At 38.5% G+C, this 20,815-nt stretch overlaps 1 protein-coding gene across 5 annotated transcripts in view; it reads right to left on the bottom strand.

The window, feature by feature from the left end:
• The window catches only part of HERC1 (HECT and RLD domain containing E3 ubiquitin protein ligase family member 1), a 289,708-nt gene that overhangs the window by 37,210 nt on the left and 231,683 nt on the right, over positions 1 to 20,815 (bottom strand). For 2 of the 5 annotated variants that reach the window (XM_055362535.2, XM_031002448.2), the window contains 15 exons: positions 20,443 to 20,559; positions 20,000 to 20,231; positions 18,551 to 18,675; positions 17,064 to 17,284; positions 15,831 to 16,099; positions 15,051 to 15,103; positions 13,826 to 14,026; positions 12,631 to 12,805; positions 10,164 to 10,434; positions 9,818 to 10,031; positions 8,188 to 8,393; positions 6,514 to 6,641; positions 5,374 to 5,501; positions 3,832 to 4,032; positions 2,159 to 2,289 (listed from right to left, as the gene is read on the bottom strand). In XM_055362535.2, the coding sequence (XP_055218510.1) occupies positions 2,159 to 2,289; positions 3,832 to 4,032; positions 5,374 to 5,501; positions 6,514 to 6,641; positions 8,188 to 8,393; positions 9,818 to 10,031; positions 10,164 to 10,434; positions 12,631 to 12,805; positions 13,826 to 14,026; positions 15,051 to 15,103; positions 15,831 to 16,099; positions 17,064 to 17,284; positions 18,551 to 18,675; positions 20,000 to 20,231; positions 20,443 to 20,559 (2,672 nt within the window). Of the gene's footprint in view, positions 1 to 2,158; positions 2,290 to 3,831; positions 4,033 to 5,373; positions 5,502 to 6,513; positions 6,642 to 8,187; positions 8,394 to 9,817; positions 10,032 to 10,163; positions 10,435 to 12,630; positions 12,806 to 13,825; positions 14,027 to 15,050; positions 15,104 to 15,826; positions 16,100 to 17,063; positions 17,285 to 18,550; positions 18,676 to 19,999; positions 20,232 to 20,442; positions 20,560 to 20,815 lie in introns of all 5 variants that reach the window. The other 3 variants (XM_055362533.2, XM_055362536.2, XM_055362534.2) reach the window with 2 other exon arrangements.

A 20,815-nucleotide genomic window follows, 5' to 3' on the forward strand; every position in this document is an offset into this window, starting at 1 on the left:
TGTTAGTAGGATAAATGAATTATGAAATTCTGACTCAAAAGGGATATGTTATCTCTCATTAGCATTTGTATTTATTAAGAGTTATCCTTATTGACTAGTAATCATTACAGTATAAAAAAAAAGAGACTTAAAAAAAATGCACCCCTTACATCCCAATAGCAAACACTTATGAGAATCTGGGATATGTTTTGTGTTTATATGGCTGTGGTCATTGTGCTCTTCTGATTTTATTTTTATTTTTCAATCCTCTTCCACATCTTCTAACTCCTGGTTTCATGCATTTATGCTACTTGCCTAGATGGTCCTGTAAATATCTGAACTGGCAACCTCTGTTTAAGGTAAAAAAATCATTCTTCATGAACGGAATTTCTGACATTACTGGGAGCATTTGAACAGGAGGTATTACCAGGGTGTTCATAATTCACTGTTTTAGCTTTACTCTTTCATGGCTTATTTATTTTTACATAGACTTATCCATGTATATCCATGGTCCAAAGATTCTGTGCAACAACAGAACATTAAGTCATAAGTGACTGATGTAAAAAAATTTTTAAAAGAAACTAGTATCAAGCAATAGTAGAGGCTAAAAAAAAAAACAAAAAAAAACCAAGAAGGCTGGGCACCGTGGCTCACGCCCGTAATCCAAACACTTTGGGAGGCTGAGGTGGGTGGATCATGAAGTCAGGAATTTGAGACCAGCCTGGCCAGCATGGTGAAACCCCGTCTCTAGTAAAAACATACAAAAAAAAAATTAGCCGGGAGTGGTGGCGGGCGCCTGTAATCCCAGCTACTCAGGAGGCTGAGGCAGGAAAATTGCTTGAACCCGGGAAGCGGAGGTTGCAGTGAGCTGAGATCGTGCCACTGTACTCCAGGCTGGGTGACAGAGCATGACTCCATCTCAGGAAAAAACAAACAAACAAAAACAAAAACAAAACAAAACAAGAAAAAGCAACTATCTGGTAAAGATGCTTTTACCAGAATATATACAAATAGCCAATAGGCGTATGAAAAAATGCTCAACATCACTAATCATCAGAGAAAAGCAAATTCAAACCACAATGAGCCATGCGCGTTGGCTCACGCCTGTAATCCCAGCACTTTGGGAGGCTGAGGCAGGCGGATCACTTGAGGTCAGGAGTTCGAGACCAGCCTGACCAACATGGTGAAACCCTGTCTCTACTAAAAATATAAAAATTAGCCAGTTTGGTGGTGAGTGCCTGTAATCCTAGCTACTCAGGAGACTGAGGCAGAAGAATTGCTTGAACCTGGGGGTTGGAAATTGCAGTGAGCCAAGATCGCGCCACTGCACTCCAGCCTGGGCGAAAAAGCTAGACTCTGTCTAAAGAAATAAAAATTTAAATTAAAAAAAACCCAAAAAACCACAATGAGATATCATCTCACCCCAGTCACGATGGTTATTATTAAAAAGACAAAAAACAACAGATGTCGGCAAGAAAGTGGTGAAAAGGGAACTCTTTAAACACTGTTGGTGGGAATGTAAATTAGTACAAACTCTATAGAAAACAGTATGGGGGTTTCTCAATGAACAAAAACCAGAACTACCATTTGATCCAGCAATCCCACTACTGAGTATCTACCCAAAGGAAAATAAATCATTTTCTCAAAAAGATGCCTGCACTCATACATTTATCACAACACCATTCACAATAGCAAAGATATGGAATCAACCTAAGTGTCCATCAATAGATGACTGGATAATGAAAACATGGTATATATAAACAATGGAATACTACGCAGCCATAAAAAGAATGAAATCAGGTATTTTAAGCAACATGGTTGGAACTGGAGCCCATTATCTTAAGTGAAATAAGTCAGACACAGAAAGGCAAATATTACATTTTTTTCACTTTTAAGTGGTTATTATTAAAAAGACAAAAAACAACAGATGTTGGCAAGAAACTGGTGAAAAGGGAACTCGTGTACACGCGGGCCTAGAGTGTGGAATGATAGACAAGGGAGACTTGGAAGGTGAGGGCTGGGAGGAGGATGGATTATGAGAGATTACTTGATGGGTACAATGTATGTCATTTGGGTGATGGATATCCTAAAATCTCTGACTTCACCACTGTGTAATCTATGCATGTAGCAAAATTATATTTGTATCCCATAAAATTACGTTTTTTAAAGATGCATTTACCTTATGTGCATCAATTAGAACAATGCCTCCTTTCTCAAGTGGTTCCTTTGTTCCCAGTAACAGTTTTCCATCAAAATATCCCACTGCAAATGGTCTGTCTTCACTGAACCATGCAATGCAAGTAACAGACACTAACATGATCAAAACAAAAGAGTAAGGAAAAGATAATTATTTGTCATTGTCTGACTTAAAAGACAGAGACTTTGAAACAAATAATGATAATGCAACCATTGCAAGTAAATTTCCAAACAGCTCTTTAATGCATTTAGACAAAATGTAGGCGTACAGTGGGGATTCCATGTAACATACTTTTTAAAAGTGTCGCTTATCTGTGACAAGGACTACCTAATTTATAATCTTTCATTCTTTTTCAGGTGGTTGTTGAAAAATAGAGACAAAAATTAAATTCCTTTGCTGATTGTAAGTCACCATAGGATCTTTCCTTTTGGACCAAAATCTACCATGAAACTGAGAAGTGAAAGAACCCAAGTCTTAGAAAGAAATTTACATCTCTTTTTTTGCTTATTTAATATTCCCTATTCAGTATGTTTCCATATTCTATCAAAATGTTCTGTTCTCACAATCTATATTTCTACTTGTTTCTTCAAGTATATGTAACACTGAAAGACTACAAAAGAAGTAAAAACAGCATCTGTGAGGGTAGAATGGGAGTGTGGGAACTGAGCAGACAGGAGAAAGACTTTTCACTGTATGCTTTTTAAAACTTGAATTTTTGAACCCTATGAAAGTATTACCTATTCTTAAACAAACAAAACAAACCTCTTCTGTTAATGGAATACCATGTAAGCAGGCACTATGACTTTGAATTACCCCACTTCCCCCAGACAACCAACAAAATCTAGTGAGATGCATTCATGTTCAAAGGAACACCACAGTAAGAAGAAAGCAGACTTCCTAATCTCTCTTGTCAGACCAGGAATTCCCCACTTCCCCTTCCTCCATTACTTCAATTTCACTCATTTTTTAAAAGACAATTTCATCTCGGCCAGGCACGGTGGCTCACGCCTGTAATCCCAGGACTTTGGAAGGCCAAGGTGGGCGGATCACAAGGTGAGGAGATCGAGACCATCCTGGCCAACATGGTGAAACCCTGTCTCTACTAAAAATACAAAAATTAGCTGGGCGTGGTGGCGAGTGCCTGTAATCCCAGCTACTTGGGAGGCTGAGGCAGGAGAATAGCTTGAACCAGGGAGTCAGAGGTTGCACTGAGCCGAGATTGTGCCACTGCACTCCAGCCTGGTGACAGAGCGAGACTCCTTCTCAAAACAAAACAAAACAAAACAAAACAAAACAAAAACACACACACAAAAAACAATTTCATCTCTACCAATGATTATGACCTTTTTTTCTCTTGTACAGTCCTAACTTTCAAAGGAGACTTGGAATCTGCTATAAATATTAAGCCACACAAAAGATGAATTACTAATGTTATAATACTATTAAATCTCATTTTGACAGAGATGTGTGGTGGGGGCTAGGAGATAAATATCTTTCAATTCAGTAACTAATTAAAATTAAAACATGACTGGAAAATTTTGAAAACAAAGCCAAGATAATATTCACTTGGTATTTTTAAAAGCAAATGCCAAAAAGCTAAGTCTAGAAAGGAAGTTGGAGACTCCGTCAGCTAGACGTTAAGTGCAGTCATTTACCATCCTTTCGATAGCAATGCTCCAATTCTCGACGGTGCATGGTGGACACATCAACAACTTCAATCAGTCCCAGAGATCCATCCATCCGTCCCACCAACAACAATTCTGGAGACTCTCCTGACCAGGCTGTAGCCGGACCCTCTTCTGGCCAAGCCAGGGCAGATACCCAATGAGGCTGAATATCTACTAATCCTTTTCCTCCTAAAGAGGAAAAAAATGTTAACTAGTTTTTACTTAATTCTTAAAAAGAAAAAAAGGAACAGAAACAAATACTACTTAATTCTAATACACACTCAAAGCAGTTCCGAATTTCATAATAGCCTACTAATGAATAAGACCATGAAGGCAGGATCCTTCATTTATAATACTATATATGATCATAAAATTAAAGTTTTTCAGCCGGGCACAGTGGCTCATGCCTGTAATCCTAGCACTTTGGGAGGCCGAGACGGGCGGATCACCTGAGGTCAGGAATTCGAGACCAGCCTAGTCAACATGGTGAAACCTCTTCTCTACTAAAACTACACAAAAAATTGGCCAGGCATGGTGGCACGCGCCTGTAGTCCCAGCTACCTGGGAGATGGAGGCTGCAGTGAGCCGAGATCACGCCACTGCACTCCAGCCTGAATGACAGAGCAAGACTCCGTCTCAAAATAAATAAATAAATAAATAAATAAATAAAATTAATGTTTTTCTGTAACCTTTTTTTTTTTTTTTTTGAAAGAGGGTCTTGCTCTGTTGCCCAGGTTGGAATGAGTACAGTGGCATGATCATGGCTCACTGCAGCCTCAAAGTCCCAGGCCCAAGCAATCCTTGAGCCTCAGCTTCCTGAGTCCCTGAGGTTCCAGGCATATGTCACCACGCCTGGCTGTCTGTAACTATTAATAGGGCAAAATGGTAGCGTTCTAGAAGAGAGTGTAAAGAAAAACACTGAATGTACAAATGTACAAATGTCAAGCACTTAAGTCCTTTCTCAACAATTACTGATAACCAAATTAGCATAAGAAACTTACCTGCAGTTAAGGCTAGCTATTCCTCAAATGTCACACAGAACAGTTATTCCTCAAATATGTGACACAGAACACCTATTCCTCAAATATGTAAAAACAAATGAAAATACTAATAAGCTCAATATTATAATAATTATTTTTACTTTCCAGAGAGGTATAATAAAAACTGACAAGAATTTATACCTGCAAAATAAACATAATAGAAATATTTCAAGCAATTCAAAAGAATACATAGCTTAAAATTCAGTGACAACTACATCTCCCCAAACCCTACTCTGAATACTTAGTGGTACACGAAAAAAAATTTAAGTTTATAACTACTAGGTTAGTTGAAAGTCCCAGAAAGAAAAGTGAATAAATGAGCACTTCCTCTCTAATTTGAAGCACACAATGCATAGATTGAAATTTCAGAGTTGTTGGAAGGCTTGTGAATTTCAAGGTGAAGAGAAACCACTGTTTGGACTCAGAAGACTAAGAAGAAGGCTTTAAAAAACTACTTTCAGCAGTTTACTAGTGTTTACATGACTCTTACCATTAACTTGCCAGATATTCACCATCTTTTCCAAAGCGCCTGCTAGATATTTGCCACTGATACTCCAGGAAACTGGTGAGAAACTTGGATCACTGGGTGATCCCAGGCTTTCCTCAGCATCCCCTTCCCTAGAATATAACAGACAGATATGCAGTTCTAATCCCCATCATTCAAAAGTAAATTAAATCCCAAACCTTAAAATAAGGGTTTCATATAGACTAGAGTGTATAACTGATTCTTCTGTTTCAAAACCTTGGCTAGCAGTATTTAACAGTTACACATTCATTAATGTTTGTCATCATGTGAAAAATGAATTATTAAAGAGTGATATTAGACTTTTCCTCATTTAATGTAGTCCACAACTTGTCAATAAAGACATTCAAATTCTGTATGCGTAGTACAGATGGTTATTATTCAGAAGACATTGATTGTTATTTGCCTAAACTCTTGGGAAGACTTCAGAAAAGAAATAGCTACAGCTGGCTATAAAACTATTAAAAATGCCGCCGGGCGTAGTGGCTCACATCTGTAATCCCAGCATTTGGGAGGCTGGGGCGGGCAGATCACAAGGTCAGGAGTTTGAGACCAGCCTGGCCAACATAGTGAAACCCTGTCTCTACTAATAATACAAAAATTAGCCGGGCATGGTGGCAGGCACCTGTAGTCCCAGCTTCTTGGGAAGAGAAGGCAGCAGAATCACTTGAACCCGGGAGGCAGAGGTTGTGGTGAGCTGAGACTGCACCACTGCACTCTAGCCTAGGCAGCAGAGCGAGACTCAGTCTCAAAAAAAAAAAACTGTTGAAAATGCTACATTCTGATACAGAAGCAATATAATTACTCTAATTCCTAAACAACTCTTAAAGACCTATGGCAAATTAGCCTACTGTTTTACATAGTTGAACATTTATTTACTAGTAGATCTTGATTTAATTCTAAGTCCAGATACAGATGATTTAAAATTATGTTTTCTGAATTGTTATCCTAGAAAGTTAAAAATACACACTGAAAATACAGTAATACTAATCTAAAAGAAAATTTCAAAAAATTTTAGTGACAATATGATTACATTAACACAACCAAGATGAGGCATGTTTAGGATTCTCTTATTTTAAATGGTATACACGTGATGTTAGCACTCACAATCTGTTGAACACACAGGTCTGTTGCAGTGAATATTGCTTCTTGGTAACATTCCATACGCGGATGGTGCCATCATTGCCACTTGTAGCCAAAAGACCTTTTTTATTACACCAAACACATGTCATTACCTAGAAAAGTTGAAACAGGTAGTCTAATAATTTTCTATTCAAATGATTTTATTATTTGAAAAAGTTGTATCCAATTTTTAAAAATCTACCATGAAATTAAAAGAAAAGCATCCATTCCTTTCTTTTCTTGAGATGAAGTCTTGCTCTGTTGCCCAGACTGGAGTGCAGTGGCTCAATCTCAGCTCACTGCAACCTCCATCTCCCGTGTTTAAGCAATTTTCATGCCTCAGCCTCCAAACAGCTGGATTACAGGCACGTGCCACCACAACTGGATAATTTTTGTATTTTTAGTAGAGATAGGTTTCACCATGATGGCCAGGCTGGTCTCGAATGCCTGGCCTCAAGTGATCCGCCCACCTCAGCCTCTCAAAATTCTGGGATTACAGGCATGAGCCACCACACCCAGCCTCCATTCTTTTCTAAATGGCTTGCAAATATATTTGAAGCTATACTTATTTGAAGTATAGCTTTAAGGTACTATGCACTAATGCATTTGAATTATCTGAGACCTATTATAATCTTTACTAAATATGTTTACTTAATAAGTACTTTAACATTTTATGTTCTATAAAATAAATAACACAGACTAAGAAGTAATTTTAAAAATTGTTTAAGTAGACCAGGTGCAGCAGCTCACACCTGTAATCCTAGCACTGTGGGAGGCCAAGGCAGGCGGATCACCTGAGGTCAGGAGTTTGAGACCAGCCTGGCCAACATGGAAAAACCCTGTCTCCACTAAAAATACAAAAAATTAGCCGAGTGTGGTGGTGCACATCTGTAATCCCAGCTACGCGGGAGGCTGAGGCAGGAGAATCACTTGAACCCGGAAGGCGGGGACTACAGTGAGCCGAGATCTCACCACTGTACTCCAGTCTGGGTGAGACTCCGTTAAAAAAAAGCTGTTTAAGTAATACAATTCAATCTTCATTTCTTGTTACAGCTCAGAGACCCTAGATTAAAATAGTGAGGCCAATTTCTTTTCCTTTTGCGTGTTGTCCTTCAGTATCTGTGGGTGATTGGTTCCATGATTCCCTGCCCCAAATTTGCAGATAGATTCCTTATAAAAATGGGGTAGTATCTGCATACAACATATATATATCCTCCCATGTAATTTAAATCATCTCATGATTACTTTAAATACCTAACAGAATGTAAATACTATGTAAACAGTTATACTGTACTTTTCACTTGTATTATTTTTTATTATTGGATCATTATTGTTTACCCCAATATTTTCCATTGGTAGTTGGTTGAATCAATGGATGCGGAACCCACGGATACAGAGGATCAAATGCATAAGTCTTCATCTTTTGTGAAGCTATTCCTTTGGTTTTCTTCTCATCCCCCATCCAATTCTCCAATTCGTATACTATTATATCAAGCCAGCATACAGAGAAAGCAGAGTTGGTAACTGCCAGGAACATCTTTGTAATTGTGTGCATGTGTACGTGTACGTGTGAAAGAGAGTGTTTTTTTGAGCTCTTTGAGAAGAGACTATTTCACCTTACATAAGGTGATTAACACACTTTCCACTCAAAATACTTACTCTGTTCTGATGAGCCTCCAACTTGATAAAGGAGCATTTTCTAAGATCTCCTCCCATATCGGCAAGTGTCTGCAGAGTAGTTTGGTTGTCACGGTCGTGTGCAGCAAGAGTGCGCACGAGTTGCTGAGCTGCCCATTGCCGATGCTGTGAGGACAGCCTGGAGGAGAGGCAGCAGGCTGCCAGGGCATTAGCCAACTCCAGAGGGCCTACAGCAGAAGGATCATAGGAAGGATGGGCATACAATTGGGCAATTAAACCTGCTTAAACAAAACATGAAATGATGCTCAGGTGAGATTTGGTGGTGGTGAACAAGCAAATGGGTTAACCCATATCTTTTAAGAATTAGCACTTTTGCAAGCAATTATTTCACTAAAATATGCACACAAGAAATAAAGCGTTTATCTCACATCAAATTCTGTAAGAAATCTGATTCATTAAAAATATACATTTTAGGTCAGGCATGGTGGCTCACGCCTGTAATCCCAGTGCTTTGGGAGGCCAAGGTGGGAGGATCACCTGAGGTCAGGAGTTCGAGACCAGCCTGGCCAACATGGTGAAACCCCCATCTCTACTGAAAATACAAAAAAAAAAAAAATTAGCCACACCATGGTATGGTGGCACGTGCCTGTAATCCCAGCTACTCGGGAGGCTGAGGCAGGAGAATTGCTTCAACCTGGGAGACGGAGGTTGCGGTGAGCCGAGACTGCGCCACTGCACTCCAGCCTGGGTGACACAGCAAGACTCCATCTCAAAAAAAAAAAAAAAAAATTTATTATACAACAATCAATAGTCTTTGCTCCAAGGACTCAGCAGACTAAGAAAGCAGCAGAAATAATTTTAAAACCAGGATGGAGACGGCATGCCTTTAAGAAAACAGTTTGGCCTTTGTTGCTCAAAAGTGATGGTGTGATTGTAACCAGTCAAGGAACTGGGCTGATAGATCCAAAAGCCAATATCGGCCGGGCGTGGTAGCTCATGCCTGTAATCTGAGCACTGTGGGAGGTCGAGGTGGGAGGATCACACGAGGCCAGGAGTTCAAGACGAGCCTGGCCAACATGGCGAAACCCCGTCTCTACTAAAAATAGAAAAATTAGCCGGGCATGGTGGCATGTGCCTGTAATCCCAGCTACTTGGGAGGCTGAGGCAGGAGAATCACTTGAGCCCAGGAGGTGGAGGTTGTACTGAGCCAAGATTGTGCCACTGCACTCCAGTTTGGGCGACAGAGTGAGACTCTGTCTCAAAAAGAAACAAAAAACAAAAGCCAGTTATCTCTTGGCGAAATGGTCCTGATGAAGAGAAAGGCAGTACTGATAAGTAGTCCCTTCAAAGTGTTATAATCTTAAAACAAAGAGAAAAATAACACTGCCTTCATCTAAATTTTATTAAAGAAACCTACCAGGATTATTATCTATGGTAACTCAAATCATAATCTATAACTAAACTAATATGGTACATTTTCTAATCTTTGTTTCCATACACAGTGAAAAAGTATCTATGCACTTCTTTTATGTTCTAAACTTAAGAAACTCACGTCATATAATTTATCATATACTAACAATGTAAAAACATTATTTAAAAATAAGAATCAAGTTGATTAGAAGACTGTATGTTTCAGTAGTATGAAACCTACCTTTCTTTTCAACTTCTGACTTATCATAGTTAGGTCTTAGTTTGGCCCCTTTGTCTGCTAGCAATGCCACAAGGGCCTGTGTTACAACAAAGTTTGGGGAGGTCACAAGCTTGTTCTCTTCAGCAATTCCTCGGAGAAAGCTGGGTAGAAACTTTCGCTGAACTGAGTCATCAACTGTGGTTAGATTTACACCTGTTGCAGCAGAAATCAAGTTCTGAAGAAGCAATTGGAAAAACAGGCTTAATTTTTACATGTAATTTTGGAACAAAAATATTTCATTTCAAAAGGCTCAAGAATCAGTCAGAAATAATCAATGTAACGGGGAAAAGTACTGAAAGTAGCTTACCTGTGTACACAACTGTACAAGCAGTTTGGCAGCACTAGGAGCATTTGATGCCAGACATCCCACTGCTGTGCTCAGATAGGCCAGGCAAGAGATAGGCTTGTTAGCCTTGCTATGCCCGCCTCGTGATCGTTCTGAGGTGCTAGCCATGGCAGAAGGGCTGGTGGAGAGGCCAGCTCTCCCTGCTGCTGCCAAGCACATTAATCGAACTAGCGTTCGGATATCTGTTAGCCCCAGAGACTCAAGACCAGCAGCCAGGCTACAACTGGAACCACTGCCAGTAAAGAAAAACATCTCAGATGGATAAAGAAAATGGATTTCTTAAGGGACCATTTGCAGTCCCACATAACATTCACAGCATCAACAACCATAATAAAATGTAAGCTGCACTATCATTAGCCATACATGTCCTAAGAGTTGCCAAAGTTATCAAGCTGGAAACTGGCATCTAAACGTTCTCTCCTTTTAATAAGTATTGGCATATACTTGAAGTACAATTGAACTGCCAAAGTAAAACAGGAATGTTCACAAAGCATACATTTTCATAAGATGAACAAACCCATGTCACCGCCCTCCAGATCAAGAAACAGAACATTGCCAATACCTCAGAAACCTGCTTTGGGCTTTTCTCAGTCACGATGCTCTCAAAAGTAACCACTACCCTGACTTCTAAAGCTACAAATTAGTTTTGCCTGTTTTTGAACTTTACATCAATTGAATAATTAATGTATGTACTCTTTTGTGTCTGGCTTCTTCAATATTACGTTTGTAAGATTCATCCAAATCTTGTAGCATTGAGCAGTTCGTTTTCGTTGACATATACATGAAATCTGCCACAGTTCATTTATCCCTACAGATGACAATCAGGCGGTTTCCAACATGGGGCTATTATGAATAGTACTACCATGAATGATTGGTCTTTAGGGGGCACATATTTAAGTATTTCTGTTGGATATATACCTAGAAGTGGATCTCTGGGTCACAGGGTATGTTCCTGTTCAGTTTTAGTTGATACTATCGAACAGTCTTCCAAAGTGGTTATACCAATTCATTTTCTCACTAACAATGTATGGGAGTTTTAGCTGTTTGAGTCACTTTTTTCTCTCTAGTGTTTTAAATGTTTGCCATTCTTGTGGGTGTGCAATGGTATCTCATTGGTGGGTTTTTTGTCTTAGGTTTTTTTTTTTTTTTTTTTTTTTTTTTTTTTTTTGAGACAGGGTCTCACTATGTTTCCCAGGCTGGTCTCAAACTCCTGGCTCAAGGGTTCCTCCCGTCTTGGCCTCCCAATCACACTGGATTTTAATTTTCATTTCTCTGAAGACTCATTGAGGTTGAACATCTTTTCATGTTTATTGGCCATTTGGAGATCCTCTTTTGTGAAACACTTCTTAATGTGTTTTGTCCACTTTCTTCTGGGTTGTCTTTTTCTTGTTAATTTATAGGAATTCTTTACACATTCTGTTGGTTAGATGCATTACTAATATCTTCTCCCGTTCTATGGCTTGCTTTTTTACTTTCTTACTTTTCAAATCACTTTTGCTAAACAGAGGTTTTCTATTTTATTGTATTCCAATTTATCAATCTTTTATGGCAGATTCCTTTTGTGACTTGCTTGAGGAATTTTGGCTTGTCCCAAGACCAAGAAGCAATTCTTCTATGTTACCTTCAATAAACTTTATTGATTTTTCTTTCATATTTAGATCTAATAGCCACTTTATAACTATTTGCTTTATATAGTTTGAGGTTGGGACCAAGGCTTTTTTTTTCTATGTGGATAAACCATCAGACCCTGCTTCAGTTACTGAAAAAAACAGCCTTTCTCTATTGCTCTACAGTGTGAACCACTGTCATAAATCAAACCATAAATCAAGTGTTTATTTATATGTGTGGGTCAGTTTCTGAACTCTCTTCTGTACTATCCTATTTACCTGTCCTTGAGCCAATAGCACACAGTCTTATGGAAATTTTGTTTTTCTTTCAGGATCTTTCTGCCTTCACTGATTTGCCATTAAATACTCCTGCTTAATCACTTCTTAAACAGCTGTCTTTTAGGTATTTCTGGTTCTCATCCCCTTTTTACATTACACTCCACAGTATCAACATGGCAAGGATCCCCACGATGGCATCTGCAGGCTGACTTAGCTACACAGACGGTCAATACATTTTGACCTTTAGTTTTTGATCCAGCACCACTGGGATCAACAGCCTTAGTTTCCCATTTCAAGCAACAAAATAAAATGTATGCAGTTTACTCAGTTGTGATAATGGCATTATTTTCTACCTAAAAAGAGCCAAGTATTAACTGAATGACCGACTGAGTGAATAACAATGACTACGTCTAACATCTTTCATTCAACAGTACATATTCAAGCTTCTAAAATTCTATCTCACCCTCCCAAACACCACCAGACTTCCAGCTAATGTACACTAGAAGTTAACTTAGCATCATGTGACATAAAATAACACTTACCTGACTGAGAGAAGAGACAGCGCTCTCATGACCATGGTTCTGGCCAGAAGAACCTGAGCAGCAGCAGTCACTCTCCTTAAAGCCACCACACGGTCATGAGGGTTTGCTAGGGCAGCTGCCTGCTCTCCTAACGTTATTCTCCCAGAGGAGCTCTTTTCTACGGAGCCATGGCAACCTGAAAAACATAATTCTGTTTTGTTCTCAACAAGGTAAGAAAAAAATATATCTGAACTACTAAAAACATTTCCTATTCTACAGAGGTTCCATAACAAACCAATGTCTTTTGCTCATCTGGAACTTGGTTATACAGAAAATTTCTTAGGAGAAACTCACATATTTCTAAGTTTAAACTTGGATATTTCTAACTTAGATATTTCTATGTTAACAACGTATTTACCATAGGAGTATTTATACTTAATTTACCATTAAGTATTTTTTGTTTTGTTCATTTTGCCCATGTATCACATCTACTGATTATAAGTGCTTTGAGAATTTATAAAGGACTGAATTACCAATACTGCCCAATTCTTTATTTTGTATTCCCTATACCAAAAACTTACCACACCCTCTCACCCAAATAAAAAGAAGACTGCACAATAATTTTGAGTTGGTTACAGGATTCTCTTAACACCAAGTTTTTTTAAAATAACAAGTTCTATAAATCTTTTTATTGCTTCGGTATCATGAAAGACAAAAAAAAAAATCAAAACATTTATTTTTTCCTCTTGAGACAGGGTCTGGTTCTGTCACCCAGGCTGGAGTGCAGTGGCTCAATCATTACTCACCATAACCTCAAACTCCTGGGATTAAACAATTTTTCTGCCTCAGCCTCCTGAGTAGCTGGGACTAAAGGTGCACACCACCACACCCAGCTACTTTTCTTCATTTTTTTTTATAGAAATGGGTCTCACCATGTTGCCCAGCCTGGTCTTGAACTGCTGGCCTCAAGCGACCTTCTTTCTTCGGCCTTCCAAAGTGCTGGGATTACGAGCATAAGCCACCAAGCCCAGCCAAAACTTAATACCACATTATACCTTCAAAATGTTAAAACAACTGGCTAAAGAGACTTGTTGGGGTGAGATAATGTTGAACCATTAGTCTTATTTACTTTTACTTTATTATTATTATTTACCTATCTAAGAAACAAATTATAGTAGATGCTATAAAATCAATGCAAATCAGGATTTCAGTTTACCTATTTGCATCAGAGTCTCTTCCATACTGTTGGTGGCTGTGACCATTGCTACTGATGCTCCCAGTGGATCGCTGTCAGGGAACTGAACTGGTTCTGGTACAATGCGCCGGTCATTTAAACCAAGCGGTCCAGCAAGTAATTCAAATTCTTCTTCACCAGTTAGCTTTTCATCTTCATCAACATCCAACATGTCCCAGTCTTCTGGAATTTAAATAAATAAATGTATAGTATGTGAATTTAAATATTACATAAATCTGCTGGCAATGGTTGTTCTGAAAACACATCTAAAATGCAGATGAGCAGCCAGATGCGATGGCTCACGCCTGTAATCCCAACACTCTGGGAGGCCAAGGCGACTGGATCACATGAGGTCAGGAATTTGCGACCAGCCTGGCCAACATGATGAAACCCCATCCCCACCAAAAAATATAAAAATTAGCCAGGCATGGTGGTGTGTGCCTGTAATCCCAGCTACTCAGGAGGCTGAGACCGGAGAATTGCTTGAACCTGGGAGGCCGTGGCTGCAGTGAGCTGAGATCACGCCACAGCACTACAGCCTGGGCAACAGAGTGAGACTCCATCTCAAAGAAATAAAAATAATAAATAAATAAATAAATAAAATGCAGATGGATTGAAAGTCCAGTGACCACATAATGAACTATGGCACCATCTCCTGAAAACTTAACCAAACTGCACTCCTGAAGCATAAGTGAGACTCTCAGGGAAAGGGAGTCAATGTAGTTAAATAAGTTGACAGCAATAGCAAATGCTACAGCTGGTAATAGAGGTTTAAACTAGTTAAAAATATTGTCATGGGTCCAACAAAGAGCTCTTAGCTGTCTGTAATCATTAGGGAACGAGTTATTTCAAGAAAATGAGTGCTCCAGAAAAATCAATGCTCATCTCTATTTATTTTTTACTTTCCACAATTAGGGTGGAAATTCAAAATATACCACATCCTTTCCCTACTTTGAAAAAAAAATACACCTAATAGAAATTAATATTCTGTGGTAAAGTTGGTCTTTGAAACCAGGTTCTTTTCCTTTGACTTTTAAACCAGCGTTGTTGCTATTAAATTCCCTTGAGTTTTTAAGGGAAAATTTAAGTTAACATGTACACAAATACAAACACACACACACACGAAGGTGAATTTTAGTAACAGATGTTAAGCAGAGAGGATATATAAAAAAACATGTAAAATAAAGAGGCTCTCAAAACAAACTACCTTCATACACACTGTCTTGCTTGCCAATTAGATCTGGAGCTTGTCCCTTGTACCTGCACCAAACATGAAGAACATTGCATTTTTATATAAAACAGTTAGTACCCCAAAATGCAAATTAAGTCATTAGAACATTTTAAGAGGTCATTAATAAAGCAGCACAAAATAAAAAAGTATGTTTCATGTTATAGGCTAACATAATAAAAACTGCTGGTATGTAGGTACACACATGCTTACAAAATCAATGATTATTTTACCAAACTACTGGGGAGATTTCTGGGTTACCTAAAACAACTCTTTTAACCAAATTCTATTCCATAAAGCCTTAAAGATTTTAATAGTTGACAATTAAGGGCAACAAACCTACTCTCTAGGGATTAAGGATGTAAACAGATAATATTTTCATGGAACTCATTTAATCAAAAGTCTGTTTTTTTCATCAGGAAAAAGATCTTAATTAAAATGCCAGAAATATGGTAGAAAATACCAATGAAAAGAATTGAGTAGAAGCCTCCTGAGGGTTAAGGCAAGGGTCCTGACCATTACTTGCCAACAAGTCAGAGGTTAACACAGTCAAACTCCAGGGAAGGATATGTTGCTATGCCATTATTCCTGGGAACATGAATTTCTGAAACCCCTCCATCCCTTCTGCCCAAAGTGTAAGAATCACATGATTTCAGGGAAGGTTAAATGTAACTCCTCACGTGAAAAATCTACAGTTCCCAAGACTTAAGGTATGAGGTATCTTCAGGAGGTCTGGATATCTACACAATTTCAAGGTACCTTTCAGTACTTGTTGACTTGGATTTGGTCTTCAGGGCTAAGTACTTCTCCCTGCAGGTGCCACATAACAGGTAGTATGGATTTCCACTCCCACATTCACCGCCAAACCAGCCATCCACATAGGAACCATTGCTGCGATAGCCCTGGCGGTTTGCACTGCGCCCACAGCCTGGATGGTTTCTCTTCATGTGCTGATTGAAGCTGACGACGCTGCATTCACACAGTTCACACACCACCACTTCTTCCCTGTCTTCAGACTCGCAAACATGCTGCACAAAAGGATTTCATACCAAATGATTAGTCAATTGAACATAAAACCAAGAAGTACCAAGTAGATTATTTATGATATTAAATTACTTTATTAAATATGCTAGAATATTTCCAACATGTTCATTAATGCTAAATAAAAAATTTCTTTCAAATCAGAATTCAGATAACACAATCGGAAGGTGTTCTTTGCCCTCCCTCACTCTAATAAGTTATATCAATAATACAAGTAACTGAGTATCCTACTGAGAGAGTTAATGAACATGACAATCTGTCCTATCTCAAAATGAGGCTTTAAAAAAAAAAACTCCACTAGTGAAAATAACTAATTTTCATCTGGTCACAAAATGCATACCTACTTTATGAATTTTTGAGAAAAATCATTATGATTCACTTATTTATATAGCAGATTCTCTTTCCTGTAGGACTTACATCTATGAGCTTTTTGGTCTCCCTACTACAAAAATGTAATGCTAACCAATGTATATACAAACCCACCATGTACCCTGCCCCTAGATGGAGGTATTTACAAGATCTAGGTGAGCACTGGTTCCTAGAATAAGGCATTACATTGATTAAATGGAACCTATGAAGGAGAAGAACATGCATTCAGATAGCAATGTGAGCACAGCAGCCATGTTATATATAACCTGTCAACGTCTACTGGAACCTGATGCTTGTTTTGTAATCTATCTTTGACATCAGAATCAAATATTACCACAGTATGACTCTATTCATCTTGTCTGGGGAGAGAAACAATAAAATCCCATAGAGAAAGCAAGAGAGATTTTTCCTTATTAGTTTGTAGGTATCAAAGTAACGTCATGCTTTAAATCCCCAAACCTCAGGATGAGATAAAAGACTTTTTAGAGTGTTTCAACTCTAGGCAAGGCTGCTGTTAGTAAGCTATATGAACAGGAGGGCAGGAAAATAAGTCAGAGCAGCCCCCGCTGCAGTCACACACACCCAGGTAGGCCAATCCAGTACCTCTGGGATCCACATTCCCAGAATATCATTGTCACTGGTCAGGTCTTGTCCAAACATAGCTTCCATCGCCTCATCATCAAGATCAATTTCCAATTCCTCATCTAAATTAAAGTCATACAACGCCCCTGGGTCTTGCTGCAAAGATATTCCTTCTCTCCGACTTTGATTCCTGTGGGCCTGCACAGAGCGGTATAATCCCGCTCAGAACAAAACAAAAAAGGCATTTTATTTGCATGCATAAAATAATTCTGAATATTTCGCCAGTTCTTAACTGCCATACATGTAGGTGAGAACCTATCTCAGTTGTCTTATTGGATCTCAGACCATAAAACATCAAATTATACCTATCACGTGTGTTTCCTCTCTTGCAAATGGGGATAATAATAGCACTCATATCTCACTGGGTTGTTGATAGGTTTAAGTAAGAGAATCCATGCGATGCTTTATAATGTTTTTGTTGCTGTTTTTAGAGACAGGATCTGGATCTGTCACCCAAGCTGGAGTGCAATGGCACAATCCCAGCTCACTGTAACCCTGAACCCCTGGGCTCAAGACATCCTCCTGTCTCAGCCTCCTGAGTAGCTAGGACTACAGGCACATGCCACCATACCCAGCTAACCGTTTTTTAATTTTTTTGTAAAGACAGGGTCTTGCTATGTTGCCCAGGCTGGTCTCAAACTCCTAGCCTCAAGTGATTTCTCCCGCCTCCACCTCCCAAAGTGCTGGGATTATAGGCATGAGCCACTGCTATAATGTTAATCATACAGAAAAAAACTTCAATAAATATTGGCTATTACTATTCTTTTAGGTTTTAAAAAAAATCAGTTACCTTAATTATATGAGAAATATACAGTTCTCTCACTGTTCCCGTAAATTACTGAATCATTACTCATGTTGTAGTATTTCAGTGATCAAATTCTGTTTTGACAAATCACATATTCAAGTTTTTGGTTTGGAAAATATATTCCCTATAATTTATATTTTACATGCCCAGAACGTAATCCTAGAATTTACTAATGTAATGAGGGAATCTGGTCCTTATCTAGCAGTGAAGCCCCAACAACCATAGAGCAGTACATCAGAAAAGCCAGGGCCTACTTTTTTGGCACAGTGCCCTTTCCAGCTCCTTCTTACCACTGATGCTAAACATTAAACATGCATCATCACTTCTTAAATTATAATTGATTGAGAGCAGAAGGAAGAGCATTTATATAATTTCTCAAAATCTACAAGTGGCCAGTATAGACTTCTGCACCCGGGGAAACTTAAAAATAAGCCTATGAATGTATGCTATGATTTAAATAAAATTATGTAAACGCATAGAAAATGATATCCAAATAGCTGTTCTGTTAATGTGGAGGGACTGAGCACTTAGCATCATTAATTTGCATCTTCTTTAATGTGCCTTTATATTGCTTTCAAAATAAGATCTTTCACAAAGAAAAGGATACGGAACATACAATTACCTGCTCTTGCTAGCAGTGTGCGAGCAGCTAAGTCAAACTTGTGTCTTCTTGTTACCGCTGAGCGACCTCTAGCTGATGGTCCACTTCCAGAAGCTGCATTCTCTGTATGATCCAAATTATCAGGGCTACAAGTGCAAGTGAGAAAGCAACACAAATTTTTTGAAACCATTATGGAAAGAAAGCATAGGTGTAAGCTTACTTGTAGTATTACTTTATTCTCATTGAGAATAAAATATGTTTATGATAAAATTTGAAACACATCTTTATCCCTTGAACAGTTCAATTATGCATATAACATTTCCTGCGACCTGAGCAATAACCTTATCTGATTTTGAATTCTTCCAACAACAAAATGATGTTTAATGAAGCTCAAATTTAAATGAGATCAAATATGACCTTAACTAAATCCTAAAAGATTAAATACTTAAAATCTGAAATGATTGAGAATTCTTGCCTAGGAAAAACAGGTATTTTTAAATACGTTATGAAAATATTCACTGAGCTTGTTGGAAAAAGCTTGCATGCCATCTAGGACACAAGCCTTGGTTACTATATGGCTCCATAGTTAAAATGAAAAATAAAGATTTAAAGTCATAAGAAGTGATGAAGGAAAAAAGATTTTAGGGAGAATTTGTAAGATATTCTATACATCTCATTTTAGGATAGGCATTATCATAGAAATCTTTTTACACTTAAAGGGGCATCTTCTACTAGATATTAAAAACTATAGAAGAGATGAAAATATAAATATTACACAGAGAAGACTTAAAAGTTCAATTCTAGGCCAGGCACGGTGGCTCACGCCTGTAATCCCAGCACTTTGGAAGACCAAGGTGGGTGGATCACGAAGTCTGGAGTTCGAGACCGTCCTGGCCAACATGGTGAAACCCTGTCTCTACTAAAAATACAAAAAATGAGCCGGGCATGGTGGCACATGCCTATAGTCCCAGCTACTTGGAAGGCTGAGGCAGGGAGTTGCTTGAACCGGGGAGGCGGAGGTTGCTGCCGTGAGCCGATATCGCGCCACTGCACTCCAGCCTGGCGACAGAGCGAGACTCCGTCTCAGAAAAAAAAAAGTTCAATTCTATCAAATACATTAAATCAATGTCCAATATTAAAATGAATACTTGATTTTATATCACTTGTATGAGATAAAATTATTTTATTAGCATGTTTACTTCAAAATAAACTTGTTTCCTTTTTCAGTACAATTTTACACAAAAATTATGAAATTCCTTCTGGCATGAAAACACCTATTCAAATCAAAACTTGTCATGTCACTTTTACCCTTCACAGAAATATAAACTTGTAATTAAAATGCCCATCTTTTCATATAACTATATTTATCAACTTTACATACAATTAGAAGCATTTATGACGGGATATATAATAAATGGGGCTTTGAAATTTATAACAAATGGAACAAAAGTACAGAAACTGGAATTTCACCTTTCACTAAAACCTTCCTCCATTTCAGCAGCATCAGCTGATGGTATGTCTCCAGGTGACTGCAAATAACAGGGATCATTTGACTTCCCGCCACTGCCTAGAACGGCTGCTCCATGCCTAGAGTCTGCTGTGCTGCCCGACTGGGGTTCCTCTTCATCCTCATGCCCAGGGTGCTCTATCATCCACATGGCAAGGACAGTGATATTCTGGGCATCAGCCTCTCCCCTAGCACCTATACAGGGGAAAAACAGTCTGATGCTGACTTTGGGCAAAGAATTAGGTCTTTATGTTATCAGTTTAAGAGTGTTTGCTATGATGCTCTTGTAACAAAATATAGTGTTAAAAATCTTACCAAGTTTCATAGCCTCTTAAAAATTATGTTGTCTTTAATAAGCTAGGACTTCTCATATCTGTATACACTGATATATAAAAACTTATCCTACCTGTAGCTTCCATGGCTTTGGCAATCTGCCGAAGAGAGAACCCCATTTCCAGCAAGGGAACTGCAATTGCTGGAGGAGGAGGAGAAGTTGAAAGTCTACTGCTTGGGTCTGACAAGGCTGAGACAAAAGGAAGAGAAATAAGAACCTAAATATCACTAGATACCGTGAGTAAAAAGTGTCTTCATAGTCCTCAATTTCCTAGCATTGCCCAAGTTTAATGAAATTTTCCTCTACTCAGAATATGTGGCTGGGCACTGTGGCTCACACCTGTAATCCCAGTTTTACTAACATCCATTTATGTTATACTTTGTAAAGATTTGTGTAGAGGTACTATAAGAATATGTAAATAACCCACTCCTCATCCAAGTTCCAT

Source organism: Gorilla gorilla, chromosome 16, assembly GCF_029281585.2.
Source record: "Gorilla gorilla gorilla isolate KB3781 chromosome 16, NHGRI_mGorGor1-v2.1_pri, whole genome shotgun sequence".
NCBI classification, from domain to species: domain Eukaryota; kingdom Metazoa; phylum Chordata; class Mammalia; order Primates; family Hominidae; genus Gorilla; species Gorilla gorilla.